This window comes from Anguilla rostrata, chromosome 4 (assembly GCF_018555375.3).
Source record: "Anguilla rostrata isolate EN2019 chromosome 4, ASM1855537v3, whole genome shotgun sequence".
Lineage (NCBI taxonomy): Eukaryota > Metazoa > Chordata > Actinopteri > Anguilliformes > Anguillidae > Anguilla > Anguilla rostrata.
Window position 1 is genome coordinate 1,760,001 of NC_057936.1, and position 20,000 is coordinate 1,780,000.

Here is a 20,000-nt window from a genome sequence, read left to right on the forward strand (position 1 = left end):
TTTGAACCTGGCGAATGCATAGTCACTGTTCCTCACTGCCTGGCGCCCCTCTTTACCCATGATGCCTAGGGAGAAGCCAAAAGTTACTTTAACTCCATCACAATGACATCACCTCATCAGGAAAGTGCAGAGCAGTCTGGAGTCCTGCCATGATTGGCTGATTTACCTCTGAATATTCGCCAAGATGTTGATGCACGAACATGATTGGCTACAGAGTAACATCAATCAGCTTTAAGGGCAGGGCTATCAGAAAAAAATTGTCTGTAGTGCTGAAGTATCCAGGCAGGGAGAGAAACCGGAGCGATCACTGAGAATTCCGGGACTGGGGATGGGGAACGGGAGACGGGGGGTGAGGGATGGGGGACAGGGCCTACTGCAAGCCAGCGGAACTGCACCTCCTTTCTCCTCCTTCAAAAAGGAGCAGCTGGCCCTGAAAAGAGTGTTTGAGCGTAGGAGGCGTCCCCGCCGTCCTCTTCTCTCCCGCTGCCCAAACTCCCGCATGACATCATCGTTTTCCCCGTGGCTGCCTTCCAGCCTGCCGCCACCCCCCCCCCACCCCGCCGGCTGTCTGGTGAACCGGCGCCCAGGAGAGCGTTTCAGAACTCACCTATTCCCACGTGGGCCTCCTGGATCATGCTAACGTCGTTAGCGCCGTCCCCGATGGCCAGCGTGATGGGCTTCTCCGGGGAAGTCTTTAACAGTCGCACCACCTGCCAAACCAGCAGCAGCTTAAGCAACCCTCCCCAGATACAGGGGATCATTAAACCACTCCAGCACACGGGAGGAGGGGGGAGGGAGAGGTGGAAGGGGAGGGGGAGAGGGTGGAAAGGAGGAGGGGTATACGTCAGCAGTGAAAGGGGAGGGGGGGTATAAGGTGGGGGTGTAACTGGGGGGGGGCGCAGTACCTTGGCCTTCTGCAGGGGGGCCATGCGGCAGCACAGCACGGCTGAGCAGTTCCTGCACACCTCCATGAAGAGCTTCTCATGCCCCCGCAGTGCCAGAGACAGGCTCGCCCCGTCCACCACCAGCCCGTGCTGGATCACATGATCCTCCTTAATCCTGCTTGACACAGACCACACAGCACACACACAGAGCATGCTCAGTACAGCGCTGGACTGGGGAGACACACAGAGCATGCTCAGTACAGCGCTGGACTGGGGAGACACACTGAGCATGCTCAGTACAGCGCTGGACTGGAGAGACACACAGAGCACGCTCAGTACAGCGCTGGACTGGAGACACACAGAGACACACAGAGCACGCTCAGTACAGCGCTGGACTGGAGACCCACAGAGCACGCTCAGTACAGCGCTGGACCGGAGACACACTGAGACACACATAGCGCGCTCAGTACTGCGCTGGACTGGAGACACACAGAGCACGCTCAGTACTGCGCTGGACTGGAGACACACAGAGCACGCTCAGTACAGTGCTGGACCGGAGACACACTGAGCACGCTCAGTACTGCTCTGAAACAGAAAGGATTTCTGGAGAGGAGACAGCTTTACTGAAATTAATTAAAACAGGTAATAACTCCTCATTACACACAATAAATAACAGCTACGCAGTACGGCTGAATTCAGAACACCGCTCACCTCTCGGTCCAGATATTGGAAACATGCATTCATGTGCATGTCAAACAGGGGCGTTTGTAATTTGTGTGTCTGTTCCTTTCATGCTGCCAGGCAACAGTCTGCATAGCAACCCAAACATCGCTACGCCGAACCCCCCCCCGGCAGTTTCAGGAAATCTGAACAGCAGCATCTCTACCTCAGAAGCTCTACGATCAGAACATAAACGGGCAGGGCAGTGTAGGGGCGTGGCAGGGCTGGGCCGGGTAGGGGAGGGGTAGGGGTTGGTGTGGGCGGGGGGCGGGGTATGGACGTGGCGGGGGCGGGGCAGGGGCGTGGCGGGGGCGGGGCTCACCTCCGGGCCAGCCTCCTGAGCTGCTCCGCACACTCGTTGTCGGACCGCTGCTGCACCAGCTCCAGCACGTTCATGGTTCTGTGGAAGTGGCCGCAGGACAGGCTGACGCTCACCGCCGTTTCGTGCTTGTCCCCGGTCAGCACCCACACCTTGATCCCCGCCAAGCGCAGAGCCTCGATCGTCTCCTGCACCTTGTCCTGCAGCCTGGACACAGCGACCGCGCCCGGTTAGCATGACCCAGCATGGTTAGCGAGACCGCTCACAGTTAGCACGACCGAGCAGGATTAGCGAGAGTGCTCACCGTTAGCATGACCCAGCATGGTTAGCGAGAGTGCTCACCGTTAGCACGACCGCTCACAGTTAGCACGACCGAGCATGATTAGCGAGAGCGCTCACCGTTAGCATGACCCAGCATGGTTAGCGAGAGCGCTCACCGTTAGCATGACCCAGCATGGTTAGCGAGAGCGCTCACCGTTAGCATGACCCAGCATGGTTAGCGAGAGCGCTCACCGTTAGCATGACCAAGCATGGTTAGCATGACCGCTCCCCGTTAGCACGACCTCTCCCCATTAGCGTGACCGATCCCCATTAATCGATTTTGTCGGGACATGGGGTGTAAATGTGGGTCTCTCTGCATTCCCTCAACAAGGGCAGCTTTGGACGGTAACACGCCCAGATGCTGTTTACACAGGCAGGGAGCAAACGCAAAGTCATGTAAAATAAGCCCAGGGTGCTTTGCAGGAAGGTAGACAAAAGGGGAGGCGGTGAGACACGTGTCGGAGAGGAGCAGGAGGAAGGAGGAAGATGTGTGTCAGAGCGGCGCGGTCGGAGGAGGAGGAAGATGTGTGTCAGAGAGGAGCAGGAGGAGGAGGAAGATGTGTGTCAGAGAGGAGCAGGAGGAGGAGGAGGAAGTCTCTCTGCAGAGCAGCCTGCCGCAGAGTCGGTCTGTAGAGACCCCCCTCTCCGCCCGAGGGGGCATTAATTAGGCCTGCACAGGGACTGTCACCAGATGGTGTTATTTCCCACTGAAACACACACACACACACGCACACACTCTCACACACGCACACGCACACGCTCGCACACACACTCACACACACACACACACACACACCCACACACGCACACGCGCACGCGCACACGCGCACGCGCACGCGCACGCGCACACACGCACACGCGCACACACGCACACACTCTCACACACACACACACACGCACACACTGCTTTCATTTACAGATGCCAGCCGGCCTGACGGCTCCCTCTCTCAGTCCCCTGGCTCTACCAGGGCAGGGCGAGCCAGTGGGCGGGGCAGGGGGCAGGCAGGGCTGCCAGGGTTCGGTGGGTTTGGGGTTCAGTGGGGTAAAACCGCGCTGGTTTTCGGGGTTGAGTAGGGTAGAAGCGTGCTGCATTCTGGGACTGGCGGGGTGAAGCATGCTGCATTCTGGGACAGGCGGGGTGAAGCGTACTTGTCCTCCACGCCGGTGGCGCCCAGCAGCTGCAGGTCGCGCTCGATGAAGGCGAAGACCTCGGCCAGCCGCTCGTCCCGCTGCTGCAGGGCGGTGCGAGCCTCGTGCAGCCGCCGGTCCACCTCCTCGTACTCCCGCGCGCCGAACCGCCTGCACGCCACCACCAGGGTGCGCAGTCCCTTCTGAGAGAGGAGAGGCTGAGCGTCAGGCCTGAGCTAAACACACAGGAGCACAGCTGCAGCTGAACACACACAGGAGCGCAGTGTAGCTAAACACACAGGAGCACAGTTATAGCTGAACACACAGGAGCACAGCTATAGCTTAACACACAGGAACACAGTGTAGCTTAACACACAGAGGAGCACAGCTATAGCTGAACACACACACAGGAGCACAGCTACAGCTGAACACACACAGGAGCAGACAGGGAAGACTGGACCTAAATCTGCTGCAGAGGGTGACGCTGGCAGATTTTTCATTTTATGAAATATTTCACAGGGCCAGCCAGAAAACGCATTTCACCCCCCTTTCAGAGCCCATATCTCGCTACACGAACGGTAATCCACTGAGTGAGATTTATGACTTCTGATGAGGTTGCTGCCCCCCCTGAAGTAACCACAGAAACAAATCACTCGCCCGCACACACACACACACACACACACACACACACACACAGGTAACTGAGAGAGACAGAGCACTCAAACATGCACAAAAACCAACAGTCAATCAATATTGCTTTCTGTTCATATTCACGATCAAGATACTAAATACCATAATTCACTTGTTTGGTTGTGTCTGTGTGTGGTAGTGTGTGTGTGTGTGTGTGTGTGTGCGTGTGCACGTGTGTGTTGGAATGTGACATTCAAAGCTGTGAAAGTGTCTTTGTCAGGGCAGTCAGGGCTGAGGCAGGGTGGTTGGGCGGTGTAGTGTTATGGGTAAGGAGCCGGTCTTAAAGGTCATGGGCTTGATTCCCAGGTAAGGAATGTTGTACCCTGGAGCAAGGTACTTGACCTGTATATCCAGTTTGTATAAATACATGCAAAGTAAATACTGCGTAAAAGGCTGTGTAAGTCACTTTGGATAAGAGCGTCTGATAAATGCCTGGAATGTAATGGTTGTGCTGAATGGATTTCAGATGAACAGCAGGGAGACAGGGTGAAGAGCAGCGGGGAGACAGGGTGAAGAGCAGCGGTGAGACAGGGTGAAGAGCAGCGGGGAGACAGGGTGAAGAGCAGCGGTGAGACAGGGTGAAGAGCAGCGGGGAGACAGGGTGAAGAGCAGCGGGGAGACAGGGTGAAGAGAGCAGGGGGAAGACAGGGTGGAAGAGCAGCGGGAGACAGGGTGATGAGCAGCGGGAGACAGGGTGGAGAGCAGCGGTGAGACAGGGTGAAGAGCGGAGCGGGGAGCACAGGAACGGTGTAAGAGCAGCGGGGCAGTGAACACGAGACGGTGAAGAGCAGCGGGAGACAGGGTGAAAGAGCAGCGTGGAGACAGGAGTGATGAGACAGCGGGGAGACAGGGTGAAGAGCAGCGTGGAGACAAGGGTGAAGAGCAGCGGGAGACAGGGTGAGAGCAGCGGGAGACAGGGTGAGAGCAGCGGGAGGCAGGGAGCAGGGTAGAAGGTGAGCAGCGGGAGACAGGGTGAGAGACGAGCGAGGCGGGGAGACAGGGTGAAGAGCAGCAGCGGGATGAGTACAGAACAGGTGAAGAGCAGCGAGCGGGAGAGAGGGAGCAGGGTGAAGAGAGCAGCAGGGGAGAGCAGGGAGGTGAAGAGAGCAGACGCGGGAGAGACAGGGTGGAGAGCAGCGGGGAGACAGGGTGAAGAGCAGCGGGAGACAGGGTGAAGAGCAGCGGTGAGACAGGGTGAAGAGCAGCGGGGAGACAGGGTGAAGAGTAGCGGGGAGACAGGGTGAAGAGCAGCAAGGAGACGTGGTGAAGATCAGCACTCTTACCAGTGCAAACTCGTCCACGTGGACTCTGGTCTTCTCGATCTCCCCGCTCTTCGTGTACGGCAGGACGGACGACTCCGCCCCCTTGGTAAACATAACCTTCTCCCCTGCAATCAACAAACGTTCGCAGATGAGCAGGGCATTGTGGGAAAATGACGGCGCAGGACAGACTGGAGGAAGGCGCTCACCTGTGGGAGTCTGCAGTATAACGCTCATTCTCCTCCTGTTCGCATCAAACTCCAGAACATGGAGCAGTTTAAACCTGCAAGACACGCAGAGGCTTTAGAATGCAGCTCAGCTCCCAACACACTGAACCTGTACCTCCCACACTTAGCTTATTCAGCGAGCAGGAGTACGTCAAAAAATTACTGAATAACATCAAATGCACATTATCTATGCATGAACACTAGATTTAGGCACATGCATCTATATTTACAGGATGACCAATTCATTTTTAAGGCTTTGTTTTTCGGACATGAAACTGTAAAATATGCGATTGCTGGTGTTCTGCAACATGGCAGAAGAACTCCCAACACTTAAGAAATACAAAGCAACAAACCATCAGGCTGAATTTTCCCCCATTTGTCTCATCAACTCTCTCCTCCACTGTAAACACTTTCTGAGGACACGGCATAATTGCAAGAATGCTGCGTATTTTCATAAATATAAAGCTTGGAAGGAGGTCAGAGCCGGTAAAATGTGACTCAAAGAGACTGACTAAAACAATGACAACTTACATCAGCTATTAAACGTATTAAAAACCTGGATATATTTTCCTTTAAACAGCGGAGTTGAAACGAGGAGCTTTAATGCGCTTTCAGAGCAGCAGTGCAGACCGATGTGGCGTGATAACGTGCTAAATCGAGCTCTCCAGTCGACCGCAGCTAAGAGAGCGTGACAACAGCTACGGCTTCCCACAGCGCTCGCTGCGAGAGAGACAGGGCCTCCAAACAGAAAAACACTCACCACCGCCTTTCAAACACAACACACCACTCACATGCCGTACTGAGCAGCCTGGCTTAGCGCTTGTGGTGTGGGGATGGCTGGTTAAGCAGCCACACCTGCCCTGGGTCAAGCTAATTAGACCTGGCCAATTGGATAATTGGTTAATAATTAGATAATTGGCCAGGCTAATTGGACCCAGGAACAGGAGTGGCTGCACCTGTGCGTAGTGAGGTAATCACTGCGCACAGGTTAAATCTGCCATCCCCACCCACATCAGGAGCTTCTCTGTCATGACAGTGTTTGAGATCTGCTCACTTGGCTGTAACATCTTGCCAAACCCTCGTGGAATAAATGTGGACTGTTTTGAACATCTTCTCCCTGTGTCTCTGTGCTGGAGGGCCCCAAGGAAAGCCACTTCGGTGGCCTGTGGCAGGCGTGTTTGTCACAGCGCTCTTGGAGGAATTTAAGAAAGATTCTGTTCCCAGACGCTGGTATTACACTCAGGGTTTAGGGCACACTTTAGCTCTCCAGTTCCAGAAGAGACAGATGTGTGATGACAGCGGGGATCCCTGCACACTGACACTCACCTGCTCCAGTACAGGAAAACAGGACGGCCAATAGGAACCAGATTTTTGCTGTTGTTAGGGGATGGTGCTACACGTGATGTTTCTCCATTTCATACCATCAGTTTTAAACCCAGTTTTATTATTGAATCAGTCAAACCTGTGACCCATGGCGACTGAACAGCAACCCACATTTAGGGGGTTAGTGCCCCAAATTCAGATGGGACAGCTAATTTCTGTCTGAAACCTGGACCCAGATAATATCAGACAGTTTAAACCATACATCAACAGCCACTGTGGGGCTGTGTTTGTGTCAAAACTGAATATGCAAAAGAAACAGGAAACTCTTACTTTTCTGATTTTCCAAATGTTTTAATTTCCATTTTTTCTCCATTATTTCCCATGAAGGTAACTCCCAACCTACAGAGACAAAAAGACCTTTAGACAACACATCACACTCACACAAACAGCACATCTCTGCATTGACTAGTCACACACTTTAACACCTCATTCACTGAGTCATATGTTCACACACTTCAACACCACATTCACTGAGTCATATGGTCACACACTTCAACACCACATTAACTGAGTCATATGGTCACACACTTCAACACCACATTAACTGAGTCATATGGTCACACACTTCAACACCACATTAACTGAGTCATATGGTCACACACTTCAACACCACATTAACTGAGTCATATGGTCACACACTTCAACACCACATTCACTGAGTCATATGGTCACACACTTCAACACCACATTAACTGAGTCATATGGTCACACACTTCAACACCACATTAACTGATAGAGTCAGAGCTAGCACTGGACTGGTTTATTGGTTATTAATTCATTGGCTGCATGTCTGAACTCAAAACTTGGCTTCCAGTGCACTGAGGAGAGACAGAGAGAAGCGGTTATATGCAGCACAGAGCAATCGCAGAGTCAGCTTTCTGTGTTCAATAAACAGGGCTGAAATTGCCAATTCTCCCCCCCTGGGAGAAAGCAAATCGAAATCCAGAAAGGAGGCGGACAGACTGCCAGGCAAACTTAGCACAAACTTAATCACACACAGCTCTACAACTTAGGTTTATTATTTAATTCTAAAACAATAACACCAAGGCATTTGAAATACCTTCATTAATATAGATTACCCACCATCACGCATTATCACAAAAACTTTTCAGCTTACTTATCTTCATCAGGGCATGTGTACCGTTACTTGTAATAGTAACACTGTTATTACTACTCGTAGTATAGTAGTATAACCGTATTTATTAGTGGTCGTAACATTATTAGGAGCAGGGGTAGCAGTAGTAGTAACCCTGTTATTACCAGTAATAACAGCAGTAACAGAAGTGTTATTTAGTAGTGGTTGTAGCAGTATTGCTGCTAGCAGTAACACTATTATTATTACCATCACTATCCTCATTAGTGCCGTTATGAGGTTATGGTTATTATAGTGAATGGCCCACCTCTTCATGGCCTCCACCAGAGCCTTTTCGTCGGGGGAGGAGGCGTAGTACTCCATCTGCAGGGAGACGCCGTTGGCGTGCGCGAAGGCGGAGGCGGGGCTGTCCGTCTGGTCGTAGCTGATCTGCACCGTGTGGCAGAGCGACACCGCCTTCAGGAAGAGCTCCTCCTCCTCGCTCTGCAGGACAGGAAGAGGAAGGGGTCAAAGCCGGGACCTGCGTAAGCGTGCACATAACCGCACGCAAACACATACGCTCACACGCACGCAAACACATACGCTCACACGCACGCAAACACATACCAGGCGGGGTTAGGATTAGGGTTTTGGGTGGTGTGGAGGTAGCGTTACCAGGCAGGGTTAGGGTTAGGGTTAGTGGTAGGGGTATGGTTTAGGGTTAGGTCAGGCGGGGGAGGGTTACCAGGCAGGGTAGGGTTGAGGGAGGGGGGTGTGTGGTTAGGGTTAGGGTTAGGGTAGGGGTGGGGAGTTAGGTAGGTAGGAGGGGGCAGTAGGTTAGGGTTACGGTGGGGGTTAGTGTAGCGATAACGACGGGTGGCAATTAGGTTAAGCTAGGTTGCGCGGGCAGCGTTACCAGACAGGGTTAGGTTAGGGTAGGGGGGCAGGAGGGTTAGGGTAGCAGGGCAGGGTTAGGGTTAGGGTAGGGGGGGCAGGGTTAGGGTTAGGGTTAGGGTGGGGGGGGTGGGTTATTAGGGGTTAGGGTTAGGGTAGGGGGGGGGTTACCAGGCAGGGTTAGGGTTAGGGTAGGGTGGGGAGCGGTTAAGGAGGTTAGGGTTAGGGTTAGGTTGTGTGGGGGGGGGGGGGGGGTTAGGTAGGGGGGGTTGGGTCAGGGTTAGGGTTGGGTGGGGGGTACAGGCAGGGTTAGGGTTAGGGTTAGGGTGGGGGAGGGTCAGGCAGAGTTAGGGTTAGGGTTATGGGTTAGTGTGGGGGGGGGTTAGGGTTAGGGTTATGGGGGGGGGGGGTTACCAGGCGGGGCACGGAGCCGTCGGGGAAGTCCTCGGTCATGCCCTCGGGGACCAGCCGGCCGTTGATCTCCTGGTATTTGACGCCGCTGATGGAGCACTCTCTGAACTGCATCTCGTTCTCCGTCAGCGTGCCCGTCTTATCGGTGAAGACGTACTCCACCTGCAGCACCAGCAGAGGAACGCGCTCCAGATTACACCCTGATTACCACAGAGCTCAGCAGCACAAGCAGAGTAATCCCAGCAATCTGCTTTTTGCATCCTGTAGCACTATAACAGGCTAACAGAACAGGGCTAAGTTTGCTCTTCAAAGGAAACCTCCATTAGAGAGGAGTACAGTAAGCAGTCTGTAACAAGGTTTTTCTTTTTTAACGGACTCCTATAACAGAGTCCCAGCACAGGGCACATGGTTCCAGCAGGCAGCCAATGATAAGCCAGCGCTACACTGCCCAAAACATCACATCACATCGCATTCACTCAACAGACACTTCCACAGGGTGACTTCAGAGTGTGAGGTGACTAAGGATTCCCTAAGCAGGGTCTGACTGTTGCACGCACAGACACACAGACACACACACACACACGCACAGACACGCGCAACCGACTCGCACGCCGCACACACCCGCACCCGCACGCCGCGCGCCGCACCACCACACACACACACACACCTGGCCCAGCTCCTCGTTCAGGTCCGACGTGTTGACCTGGGCCTTCTGGTCTGTCTCCTCGTGGTACAGGTCCAGGTCCCAGCCAATGAAGAAGGAGCCCAGGAACTTCTGCATCTCCACAGTGACGTAGAGCGAGATGGGAATGATGAAGTTGTACAACACCAGGAACGCCAGGAAATCCGAGATGAACTTCAGGATCTGGGGGGGAATGACAGAAAGGCTTGAGGGCCCAGCTGACCCCCCCCCAAAGGGACAGAGAAATTTTGGGGGCAGCCATGCGTTCCGCAGTGATGGATGGGCAGTGTAGGGGTGTGAGACGGGGGGGGGCAGTGTGACAGGCACTGCCGCAGCGTGCGGGCGGGAGCGCCAGAGGCAGCCCATTCGTCAAAAACACCCCGCCCCCCCGCCCCCCCCCCCCGTCACCCTCATTCACATTCAGCCGCTCTGGATAAACACCGCACAGCAAACACAGCACACTTATTTTCACATACACTCCGATCATACAGCCGCCTACCTAATGAAACGATTCTACTCAAGAATTTAAGCCAAGGATGATAACATCAGTATTCAAGTTCAAGTTAAGTATGCTGTCATAGAGGAATTGAACCTGCAACCTCCAAGTTACTATCCCAGTTCAACCACCATTGTACCTAGCATTGTACCCCCACTGAAGAGTGGTCAATTAGATATGCGGCTAGGCATTCAGCAGATATGCAGCCCATTCACACAGTTTAACACTTACTAAAGTTCAGCTTAAGTACCTTTGCTCAAGGGGACAGTGGCTGTGCCCCACCAGGGAATGAAACCTGCAGCCATTATATTACACAGCTGACCTATTTAACTGGAGACAGATAGACAGGCAGGCAGACAGACGGACAGACAGGCAGAGAGGCAGACGGACCAACAGACAGGCAGACAGACAGACAGACAGACAGGCAGACAGGCAGACAGGCAGACAGGCGCACACACAGACAGGCAGACAGACGGACACACAGACAGACAGGCGCACACACAGACAGGCAGACAGACAGACAGGCAGGCAGGCAGGCAGGTGCACACACAGACAGGCAGGCAGACAGACGGACACACAGACAGGCAGGCAGGCAGGCAGACAGACAGACAGACAGGCGACACGCACAACAGAAACGACAGCAGCAGAAGGGCCACCGCAGGCAGACACGGACAACAGACCTGACTGCTGTTCCTCCCTGCTGGTCTTCTGGTGAGAAGCCGTCCATGCTCTCGCCTGCCAGGCGACTGAGATGGTGCTGAGCACGGCCTCAAACAGCAGGATGCCCAGGTAGATCATCAGGAAGGTGTTCATGGACCTGTGGCAGGACAGGACACACAGGTTAGAGCACCAAGACCACTGTGCTCAGAGAAACACACAACACACACACACACACACACACACACACACACAACACACACACACACAGCCACAGAGCACAGATTCTTTATCACTCACCAGATGCACAGCTCTGTCTGCCTAACATAAGAAGTCTCTCCCTCCCTGATTTGATGCAACCTCTGAAAGTGTATTACAGACACATGTGATAACAGACCCTCTGTATTGTGATACAGCACCAGGAGCTTCTGTTACTGCTACTCGCTGTTCAGAAGCAGGAGGCATTTAGGAGCTGAGGATCTGGTGTGTGTAGAGAATCTGTGCTGAAGCTCTGCGGTCTTCTGTCAGAGACACACTTCTCCACCGCCGATCTCTTCTGGGACTTGCACTTGTAGTTCAGCGCCATCTTGGACTCCATCCCCGTGTATACCGCCACACCTGGAGAAACCGACGGCAACACGTTACCGCGGAAACAGCGCAGAACCAACAGTCTGTTCAGCTGCTTAACAGAACATTCAGAGTGTGATGACATCACCGTAAAGACTAAAACACAAACACATTCAGATTTATAGAAGAAAAAATGACTTACCAAAAATTTCTTTGGTGTTTTTCAATCGTGCTCCGCGCAGCAGGAGGTTTTCTGGGCCCAGAGGTCTAACGAGACGAGAGCAGACGTCAGTGGCATGTTACAAACCCCCCAAGGCCTGGAGCCTGCACTCAACTCCACCACCACCCCACCAGGGGGCGCAGTGACAGGCAGGGGGGCCAGCAGGGGGGTCAGCTCCAAGCTCAAAGCACGTTCATAAGACCCAGAGTAACTGCTGTGACTAATATACCCCCAATGCCCGCCCCCCCCCAAAAGCGATCCATCTCACCTGACGATCTCTTCTCCCTGCTGTGTCACTGTTATTCGACCGACGAACCTGGCGACAGAGACAGAGAGAGTTTCTGCTGAGTAAGAGGAGCAGGACAGTGCCGCAGACTCTGAATATAAAAGAGGAAACCCGATCTGGGGTCCCGTGCGTATGGGGGGGGGGGGATCGATGCTCCTGCGGGTGATTGATCGGGCGCGGTGGGGGGGTGTGGTGGGGGGGGGGTACCTGTACAGGTCGGCCTCGGGCTGCTGGCACTCCACCACGGCTAGCAGCGCCTCCAGCTGGGACACGGACTGCGACACGGCCGTCTCCGGGACCGCAAAGTGGGTCTGCGGGGGGGGAGGGAAACAGACGAGGGTTTTTTGGCAAGGAAAACAGCCGCAGGGGACTCACAGATCAAACCTGGCAACCCTGAGTCCAAAATGAAACTCTGTCAGACCTCTCTGGCCATCGAGCTCTGTGGCGCTTCTCTGACCTTCCGCTGCGGGCGACGCCCTGCTCCCCCCCACCCTGCCCCCCCCACCGCCTCCATCCTTTCAGACGCGGGGCAGAGATTACATTCAGCTCAACAAGATCTCGAGCTGTTGAATGAGGTGTGCATTGGGCAGCCCTGCTCCATTCTGGGCAGTGTTCTTTTAGAGAGAAGCATTCAGCAGCTCTTTCCTACAGCCTCTGAACACACAAGTTACATCGCAGGTCTTCAGACACAAATCCCAACTGCAGTCCTTACCTGATTATAATATTATTGCCCATCTCCATCTCTACTGGTGTTTGCTTAGCCGTTAAGTGCCCTTTTCTAAGTCACTTCGGCTAAAAGCATTTGCTAAATGAGCGAATGATAATCTACTTGCGCTCAGCCAGCGCGTTTGGGTGTTTGCTGAGGAGGTCCAGGTTAATTACTCTGCCTCGGGGGCTGAAACGCAGCATCCCAGCTGACACTGAAAGAGCAGGGGTGTGTGTGTGTCTGCCAGACACCCTCCCCGTTTGCACAAGGGTTCACAGACGGGGAAAAAACTAACCCAGAATTCCATTAGGCGCAGATAATTAGCCACATAACCTCCAGCAAAAAAAAAAATTATTAGTTTAAAGTTTTTTAAAAGTTTTTTTTTTTAGAGGCAGTTGTGAGGACTCTGTGGGTTTAGAGCACCGACCTTCAGGTTGGTCTCCCCGTCCAGACTGGCGGTGGTGATGTGGCAGGTTCCTTCCGCCCGGTCCGACGATAAGAGGATCAGGTCCGCCGGGAAGGTCTCATCTTTGGCGACTCTGACGATGTCCCCGACCTGGGGGGAGAGAAACGGCGGGATGTGTCTGAGGCGGCAACATCTGCCTCTGTCAGATTTACCCAGCCACACGGCCCAACAGAAGCTGCTTCTTTCAGCAGCACATAGAGAGATGCAGACAGGTTTCCACCTTCCCATGCCTGCATTAAAGCCCAGTTCTCTTAGTTTAAAAGAAGTCTGCAAATATTTATTTCACAGGGAAATGTGTGCTGGACAGACCAGACCAGAAACTTAAGATATAGCTAGAGTGACTACTGTGCTTTTTTCCCTTTCCTTTCCTGAACACATGATATTGCACTGGTGCAGTAAACACAAGATAATCCCCATGGTAACAGTATCTCTTCTTGGTGAGCGGACGTTTGCTGCAGCTAACAGCTGCACAGTACAGTTAGCAGTTAACTCTTCAAGTCATTAGATTAAATCACAAAAACCTGTTTCCACCCATTATTACAATTACATCATTTAACCCTTTAAGGTGTGAGATCACACACATGATTAGAATGTTCTTAGCTGAACATTCTAATGCTGATGTCACAGTCACTGCCGCTAACTGAAAGCAGAGGAGTTCTAGAACACTGACTTAGAAATGTGAAAAATCATTGCAAGTCTTTATTTCCACGTGAATGTTCCTAATTAATCATCAGGTTCCGTGTGACAATTTTTTAAGAGTATGACAGCCTCCTCTCGCAGTCCACCCCCCCGCCCTCCCTCCCCCGCACACGATGGCCAGACTGTGTGCCAGGGCTGAGGCCAGAGCGGAATACTCCTTTAACATCTCACAGGAGCTGCAGAGCAAACAGGGCAGGGCTGAGAATGTGGCGCCTGCTGTTTACCTATGAGTGACACGCAGGCCCCACATTCCTCCACCTCAGGGCCATGGGAAGGGCTTTCAGACACACACGTCACACACACGTCACACTCAGAGGTCACTGTGTGCGCGTGTGTGTGTGTGCGCGTGTGTACATCTGTGTGTGTGTGTCTGTGTGTGGGTGTGTATGTGTGTGTGTGTGCGCGCGCATAAGTGTGTGTAGCCACACTTCTACCTCAACATTTTTTACCTGACCGACAACCTGTTATACCAATAGGAATGAATGAAAAAGCACGGTCACAGGTTAAAGCTAACACAGGTGTGTGGGGGGGCCATGGTCACAGGTTAAAGCTAACACAGGTGTGTGGGGGGGCGTGGTCACAGGTTAAAGCTAACACAGGTGTGTGGGGGTGCTCGGACACAGGTTAAAGCTAACACAGGTGTGTGGGGGGGCGTGGTCACAGGTTAAAGCTAACACAGGTGTGTGGGGGGTGTGGTCACAGGTTAAAGCCAACACAGATGTGTGGGGGGCGTGGTCACAGGTTAAAGCTAACACAGGTGTGTGGGGGGGCACGGTCACAGGTTAAAGCTAACACAGGTATGTGGGGGGGCGTGGTCACAGGTTAAAGCTAACACAGGTGTGTGGGGGGACGTGGTCACAAGTTAAAGCTAACACAGGTGTGTGGGGGGGCTCGGGCGCGGTCACACTCACTCTGATGTTCTTGGACCGGGTCTGCACCAGCCCCCCGCTGCGCACCACGAACACCGGAGCCCCGTTCACCTCGTTATCGGCCTTGTGCCGGAGCCAGTCCTCGTAGCCCTGCGGAGAGAGAGACCTCACTGTACCGGCCTGCTAGCGCACTGTACCGACCTGCTAGCACACTGTACCGACCTGCTAGCGCACTGTACCACTGTACCGACCTGCTAGCGCACTGTACTAACCTGCTAGCGCACTGTACCACTGTACCAACCTGCTAGCGCACTGTACCGACCTGCTAGCGCACTGTACCGACCTGCTAGCGCACTGTACCGACCTGCTAGCGCACTGTACCGACCTGCTAGCGCACTGCACCGACCTGCTAGCGCACTGTACCGACCTGCTAGCGCACTGTACCGACCTGCTAGCGCACTGTACCGACCTGCTAGCGCACTGTACCGACCTGCTAGCGCACTGTACCGGCCTGCTAGCGTACTGCACAGGCCTGCTAGTGCACTGTATCGACTGCTAGCGCACTGTACCGACCTGCTAGCGCACTGTACCGACCTGCTAGCGCACTGTACCGACCTGCTAGCGCACTGTCCCGACCTGCTAGCCCACTGTACCGACCTGCTAGCGCACTGCACAGACCTGCTAGCGCACTGTACCGGCCTGCTAGCGCACTGCACCGACCTTCTAGCGCACTGCACCGACCTGCTAGCGCACTGCACCGACCTGCTAGCGCACTGCACCGACCTGCTAGCGCACTGTACCGACCTGCTAGCGCACTGTACCGACCTGCTAGCGCACTGTACCGCCTGCTAGCGTACTGCACAGGCCTGCTAGTGCACTGTATCGACCTGCTAGCGCACTGCACCGACCTGCTAGCGCACTGCACCGACCTGCTAGCGCACTGTACCGACCTGCTAGCGCACTGTACCGACCTGCTAGCGCACTGCATCGGCCTGCTAGCGCACTGCATCGGCCTGCTAGCGCACTGTACCGACCTGCTAGCGCACTGTACCGACCTGCTAGCGCACTGTAACCAAAACCGCTAACCAAACATCGCTAACCCAAAACGACAGCATGTACTCCTGCTTTTCCACTGCTTCTGCTGTTCCTATGTTCGCTTGCCTTCTAGGAGCTTTCTTCTGTATTTTGTTAATAATAATAATAATAATAATAATAATATTATTATTATTATTATTATTAATGCCATAGCTCAGTGCTAACCAACCCTGTTCCTGAAGATCTACCGTCCAGCAGGTTTTCACTCCAACCCTAACAAAGTGCACCTCATTCAACAGCTAGAGATCTCACTGAGCTGTTAATTAGTTGAGTCAGGTGTGCCAAATTAGGGTTGGAGTGAAAACCTACAGGACGGCAGATCCCCAGGAACAGGATTGGGAACCACGGCTGCAGCCGATTCTGTTCCACCGCAGAGAAAGCTCACGCTGTGTACGTTCCGCTCATAATCGCTCAATGGACGTCAAAGAATCCGCAGCTGCTCTCTTTCTCTCCCCCCTGTGAGAGGAAGCGGGCGGGTCTGTGAAGCCGCTGGTGGGTCTGTGAAGCCGCAGGCTGGCGACGTTAGCGGGAACCACAGCGCCATCACTCCAGCGACTCAGCTCTGGCTCTGGAGCTGGGGCCAGGCCTGTATCACACAGCAGGGCTGCGGAGTTACCTGGGTAACTGCGCTGAGTAAAACCCGGAACCCTCTCAAGTGGAAAAAGAGCCGTTCCGGGTTTTACTCAGAGCAGTGACTCACACTCACACTCACACTCACACTCACACTCACACTCACACTCACACTCACACTCACACTCACACTCACACTCACACTCACACTCACACTCACTCACACTCACACTCACACTCACACTCACACTCACACTCACACAGACTCACACAGACACACACACACTGACACACAGACACAGACACGCCAGAGAAACAGGAAGCTGCACTCTCCTGGTGCTCACCTGCTTGATGGCCGTCACCGTGATGACAAAGAACAAAGGAAGCCCGCTGGTTATGGGAGAGGTGGGCGTGTCTATCATGAGCTGGAAAAGGCAGTGAGAGTTCTAGTCAACATGGGAATCACGCTGTCATTTTAACTCCATAAAGACACAGATAAGCCTGTGCAAAGACAAGAGGCCACAGAGGAACTCATCCTGGTTTCTGTAATCCCATTAAATGAATCAGGCACACAAGGGAAATCAGTGCTCGAGCATTCCTCCTGCAGCGCTCACAATGAGCTCAGTTCCCCTTCAGCTTCGCCCCAAGTCCTGAAGCAGGCCTTTACTGAGCCTCACATCCACAACAAACCCAGAGATCCACATCACCCACCACTGAGCCTCACATCCAGAACAAACCCAGAGATCCACATCACCCACCACTGAGCCTCACATCCAGAACAAACCCAGAGATCCACATCACCCACCACTGAGCCTCACATCCATAACAAACCCAGAGATCCACATCACCCACCACTGAGCCTCACATCCATAACAAACCCAGAGATCCACATCACCCACCACTGAGCCTCACATCCATAAAAAACCCAGAGATCCACATCACCCACCACTGAGCCTCACATCCATAACAAACCCAGAGACCCACATCACCCACCACTGAGCCTCACATCCATAACAAACCCAGAGACCACATCACCAGCCACTGACCTCACATCATAACAAACCCAGAGATCCACTCACACCACTGAGCCTCACATCCATAACAAACCCAGAGCATCCCACAATCCATCCACAACCAGAGATCCACAGCACCACACTGAGCCTCACATCCATAACAAACCAGAGATCCATCCATCAACCCAGCCACTGACCTCACTCACACCACAAACCCAGAGATCCACATCACCCACCACTGAGCCTCACATCCAGAACAAACCCAGAGATCCACATCACCCACCACTGAGCCTCACATCCATAACAAACCCAGAGATCCACATCACCCACCACTGAGCCTCACATCCAGAACAAACCCAGAGATCCACATCACCCACCACTGAGCCTCACATCCAGAACAAACCCAGAGATCCACATCACCCACCACTGAGCCTCACATCCATAACAAACCCAGAGATCCACCTCATCACACACTGAGCCTCACATCCATAACAAACCCAGAGATCCACCTCATCACACACTGAGTATCACATCCATAACAAACCCAGAGATCCACCTCATCACACACTGAGCCTCACATCCATAGCAAACCCAGAGATCCACCTCATCACACACTGGCAGCAGCCACACTCACCTGACAGGAATTAGAAAGTAGAATCGCGATCCTCGGAACTGGCTCATAAATTCTGGGTACATAACCCAGACGGTGTACTGTGGAGGGGAAAGAGAGAAACCAGGTGAGTGGAGGATGTGAGAGCCGGACTCAAAGACCTGCGCAGCTCAGAGAATGAGCAGCAGGTTAAGTGTTTGTTTGGTTTAAGGCCTCTTCCTGGCACTCCCGGCTGGTAAGCAACAGGTTAACTTCACAGCGCCAGCGTGTGTTTGGTTTAAGGCCTCTTCCTGGCACTCCCGGCTGGCTAAGCAGTGAAACGCCCCGGTTTGTTTGAGCGCTGAAGGGACGCCCTGTCCGGCCTCACCTTGGAGGAGATGATCCTGTTGTCGGCAAACTTCTGCGGGACGTAATGGCCGTGCTGGGGAAACCGGTTGGCTATGTACACCGTCCTGGTGTCGCTCTGGTGGGGAGGGTCGAAGCCCTGGAGGAGAGAGAGAGAGAGAGAGAGAGAGAGAGAGAGAGGGGGAGAGAGAGAGAGGGAGAGGGAGAGAGGGAGAGGGAGAGAGGGAGAGAGTGTCGAGCGCCCAGTCAGGAAACGCATCTCTGAACAAGCGGCCCTCGCTGCACCCTCTTACTCAGGTTCAGGGGCGCATGAGCGTGCGAGTTCTGCTAAAATAAAAACAGCTTTTTAATCTGCACTCCACCAGCTGAGCTGCGCAGGGACTGCGCAACAGGACTGCGCAACAGGACTGCGCAACAGGACTGCGCAACAGAACTGTGCAGCTGGACTGCGCAACAGAACTGTGCAGCTGGACTGCGCAACAGAACTGTGCAGCTGGACTGCGTGACAGGACTGCGCAGCTGAACTGCACTACAGGACTGCGCAGCTGGAACAGGCAGATCGCAGACACACCGTCTTTAAGTGACAGGCTACCCCCTGGAAACCCTTCCTACGAGACCTGGGTCAAATACGTATTTGTTTTGGATTCAAATACTTTTGAGCGCTCTATTGATCTTGCCTGGTGTAACTGAGCCTGCCAGTATGACCAGAAGGCGGGATTTGACCTGACCAGAAGGCGAGAAGGCGGGAGGCACTTTTGGAAAATATTTAGCGTAGAAAAATATTTGAATCCAAAACAAATGCGTATTTGACCCAGGTCTGCTTCCTGCCTGCTGAGCACTGGCAGAGGCAGGACGGAGCCTGACACTAATCTCACAGCCTTATAATGCATACGCAGAACATAGAGACATATAATACACACAAATACAAACAGCAACTCAAACAGCCCGATGAGACATTTCCGCCTAAAGGCCAGTCCAGGTAACATTTTATGAGCAGCCAAGATGGTACTGCCCAGTTTTCCAAAAAATTTAATAACGTCTTGAGGTAAAGACTAGGCAGTTCAAATCAAAACAATGGCAAAGCAATGCAATGACCGTCACTTTAACACAGAGTCTGTGTGCGTACCAAATGCTGGCTAATACTCTGCCAATATCTTCTTCAAATCCGAACTCAATATTTGACACAGAGAATCTTGCAGATGCCAACGGTTGACAGCAAATGTTCACACAAATCAAACGTCCCCATATCTCTCTGCGACAGCGCAGTCAGGCGATGACTCTTTGGTCTGAACGAGCCTGAACTGCTGATGAATGCCCTCGTGTTGATCGATGAGGGCCGTCTAGCTGGGTTCTGATTGGACACATTGCATGATTGACACAGAGAGCCCTGTGTAGCTGGGTTCTGATTGGA

The 20,000-nt window shown here is 53.4% G+C and overlaps 1 protein-coding gene across 1 annotated transcript in view; it reads right to left on the reverse strand.

Moving 5' to 3' along the window:
• atp11b (ATPase phospholipid transporting 11B) overlaps positions 1-20,000 on the reverse strand; it is a 43,761-nt gene that overhangs the window by 16,504 nt on the left and 7,257 nt on the right. The window contains 21 exon segments of the mRNA XM_064329999.1: positions 1-65; positions 608-710; positions 906-1,059; positions 1,927-2,130; positions 3,394-3,575; positions 5,346-5,449; positions 5,531-5,604; positions 7,202-7,270; positions 8,332-8,507; positions 9,312-9,470; positions 9,976-10,164; positions 11,156-11,303; positions 11,680-11,761; positions 11,913-11,977; positions 12,199-12,246; positions 12,424-12,527; positions 13,350-13,478; positions 14,999-15,106; positions 16,966-17,046; positions 18,250-18,345; positions 18,612-18,728. The exon segment at positions 1-65 is cut by the window's left edge and continues 81 nt beyond it. Coding sequence (XP_064186069.1) covers positions 1-65; positions 608-710; positions 906-1,059; positions 1,927-2,130; positions 3,394-3,575; positions 5,346-5,449; positions 5,531-5,604; positions 7,202-7,270; positions 8,332-8,507; positions 9,312-9,470; positions 9,976-10,164; positions 11,156-11,303; positions 11,680-11,761; positions 11,913-11,977; positions 12,199-12,246; positions 12,424-12,527; positions 13,350-13,478; positions 14,999-15,106; positions 16,966-17,046; positions 18,250-18,345; positions 18,612-18,728 — 2,457 coding nt within the window.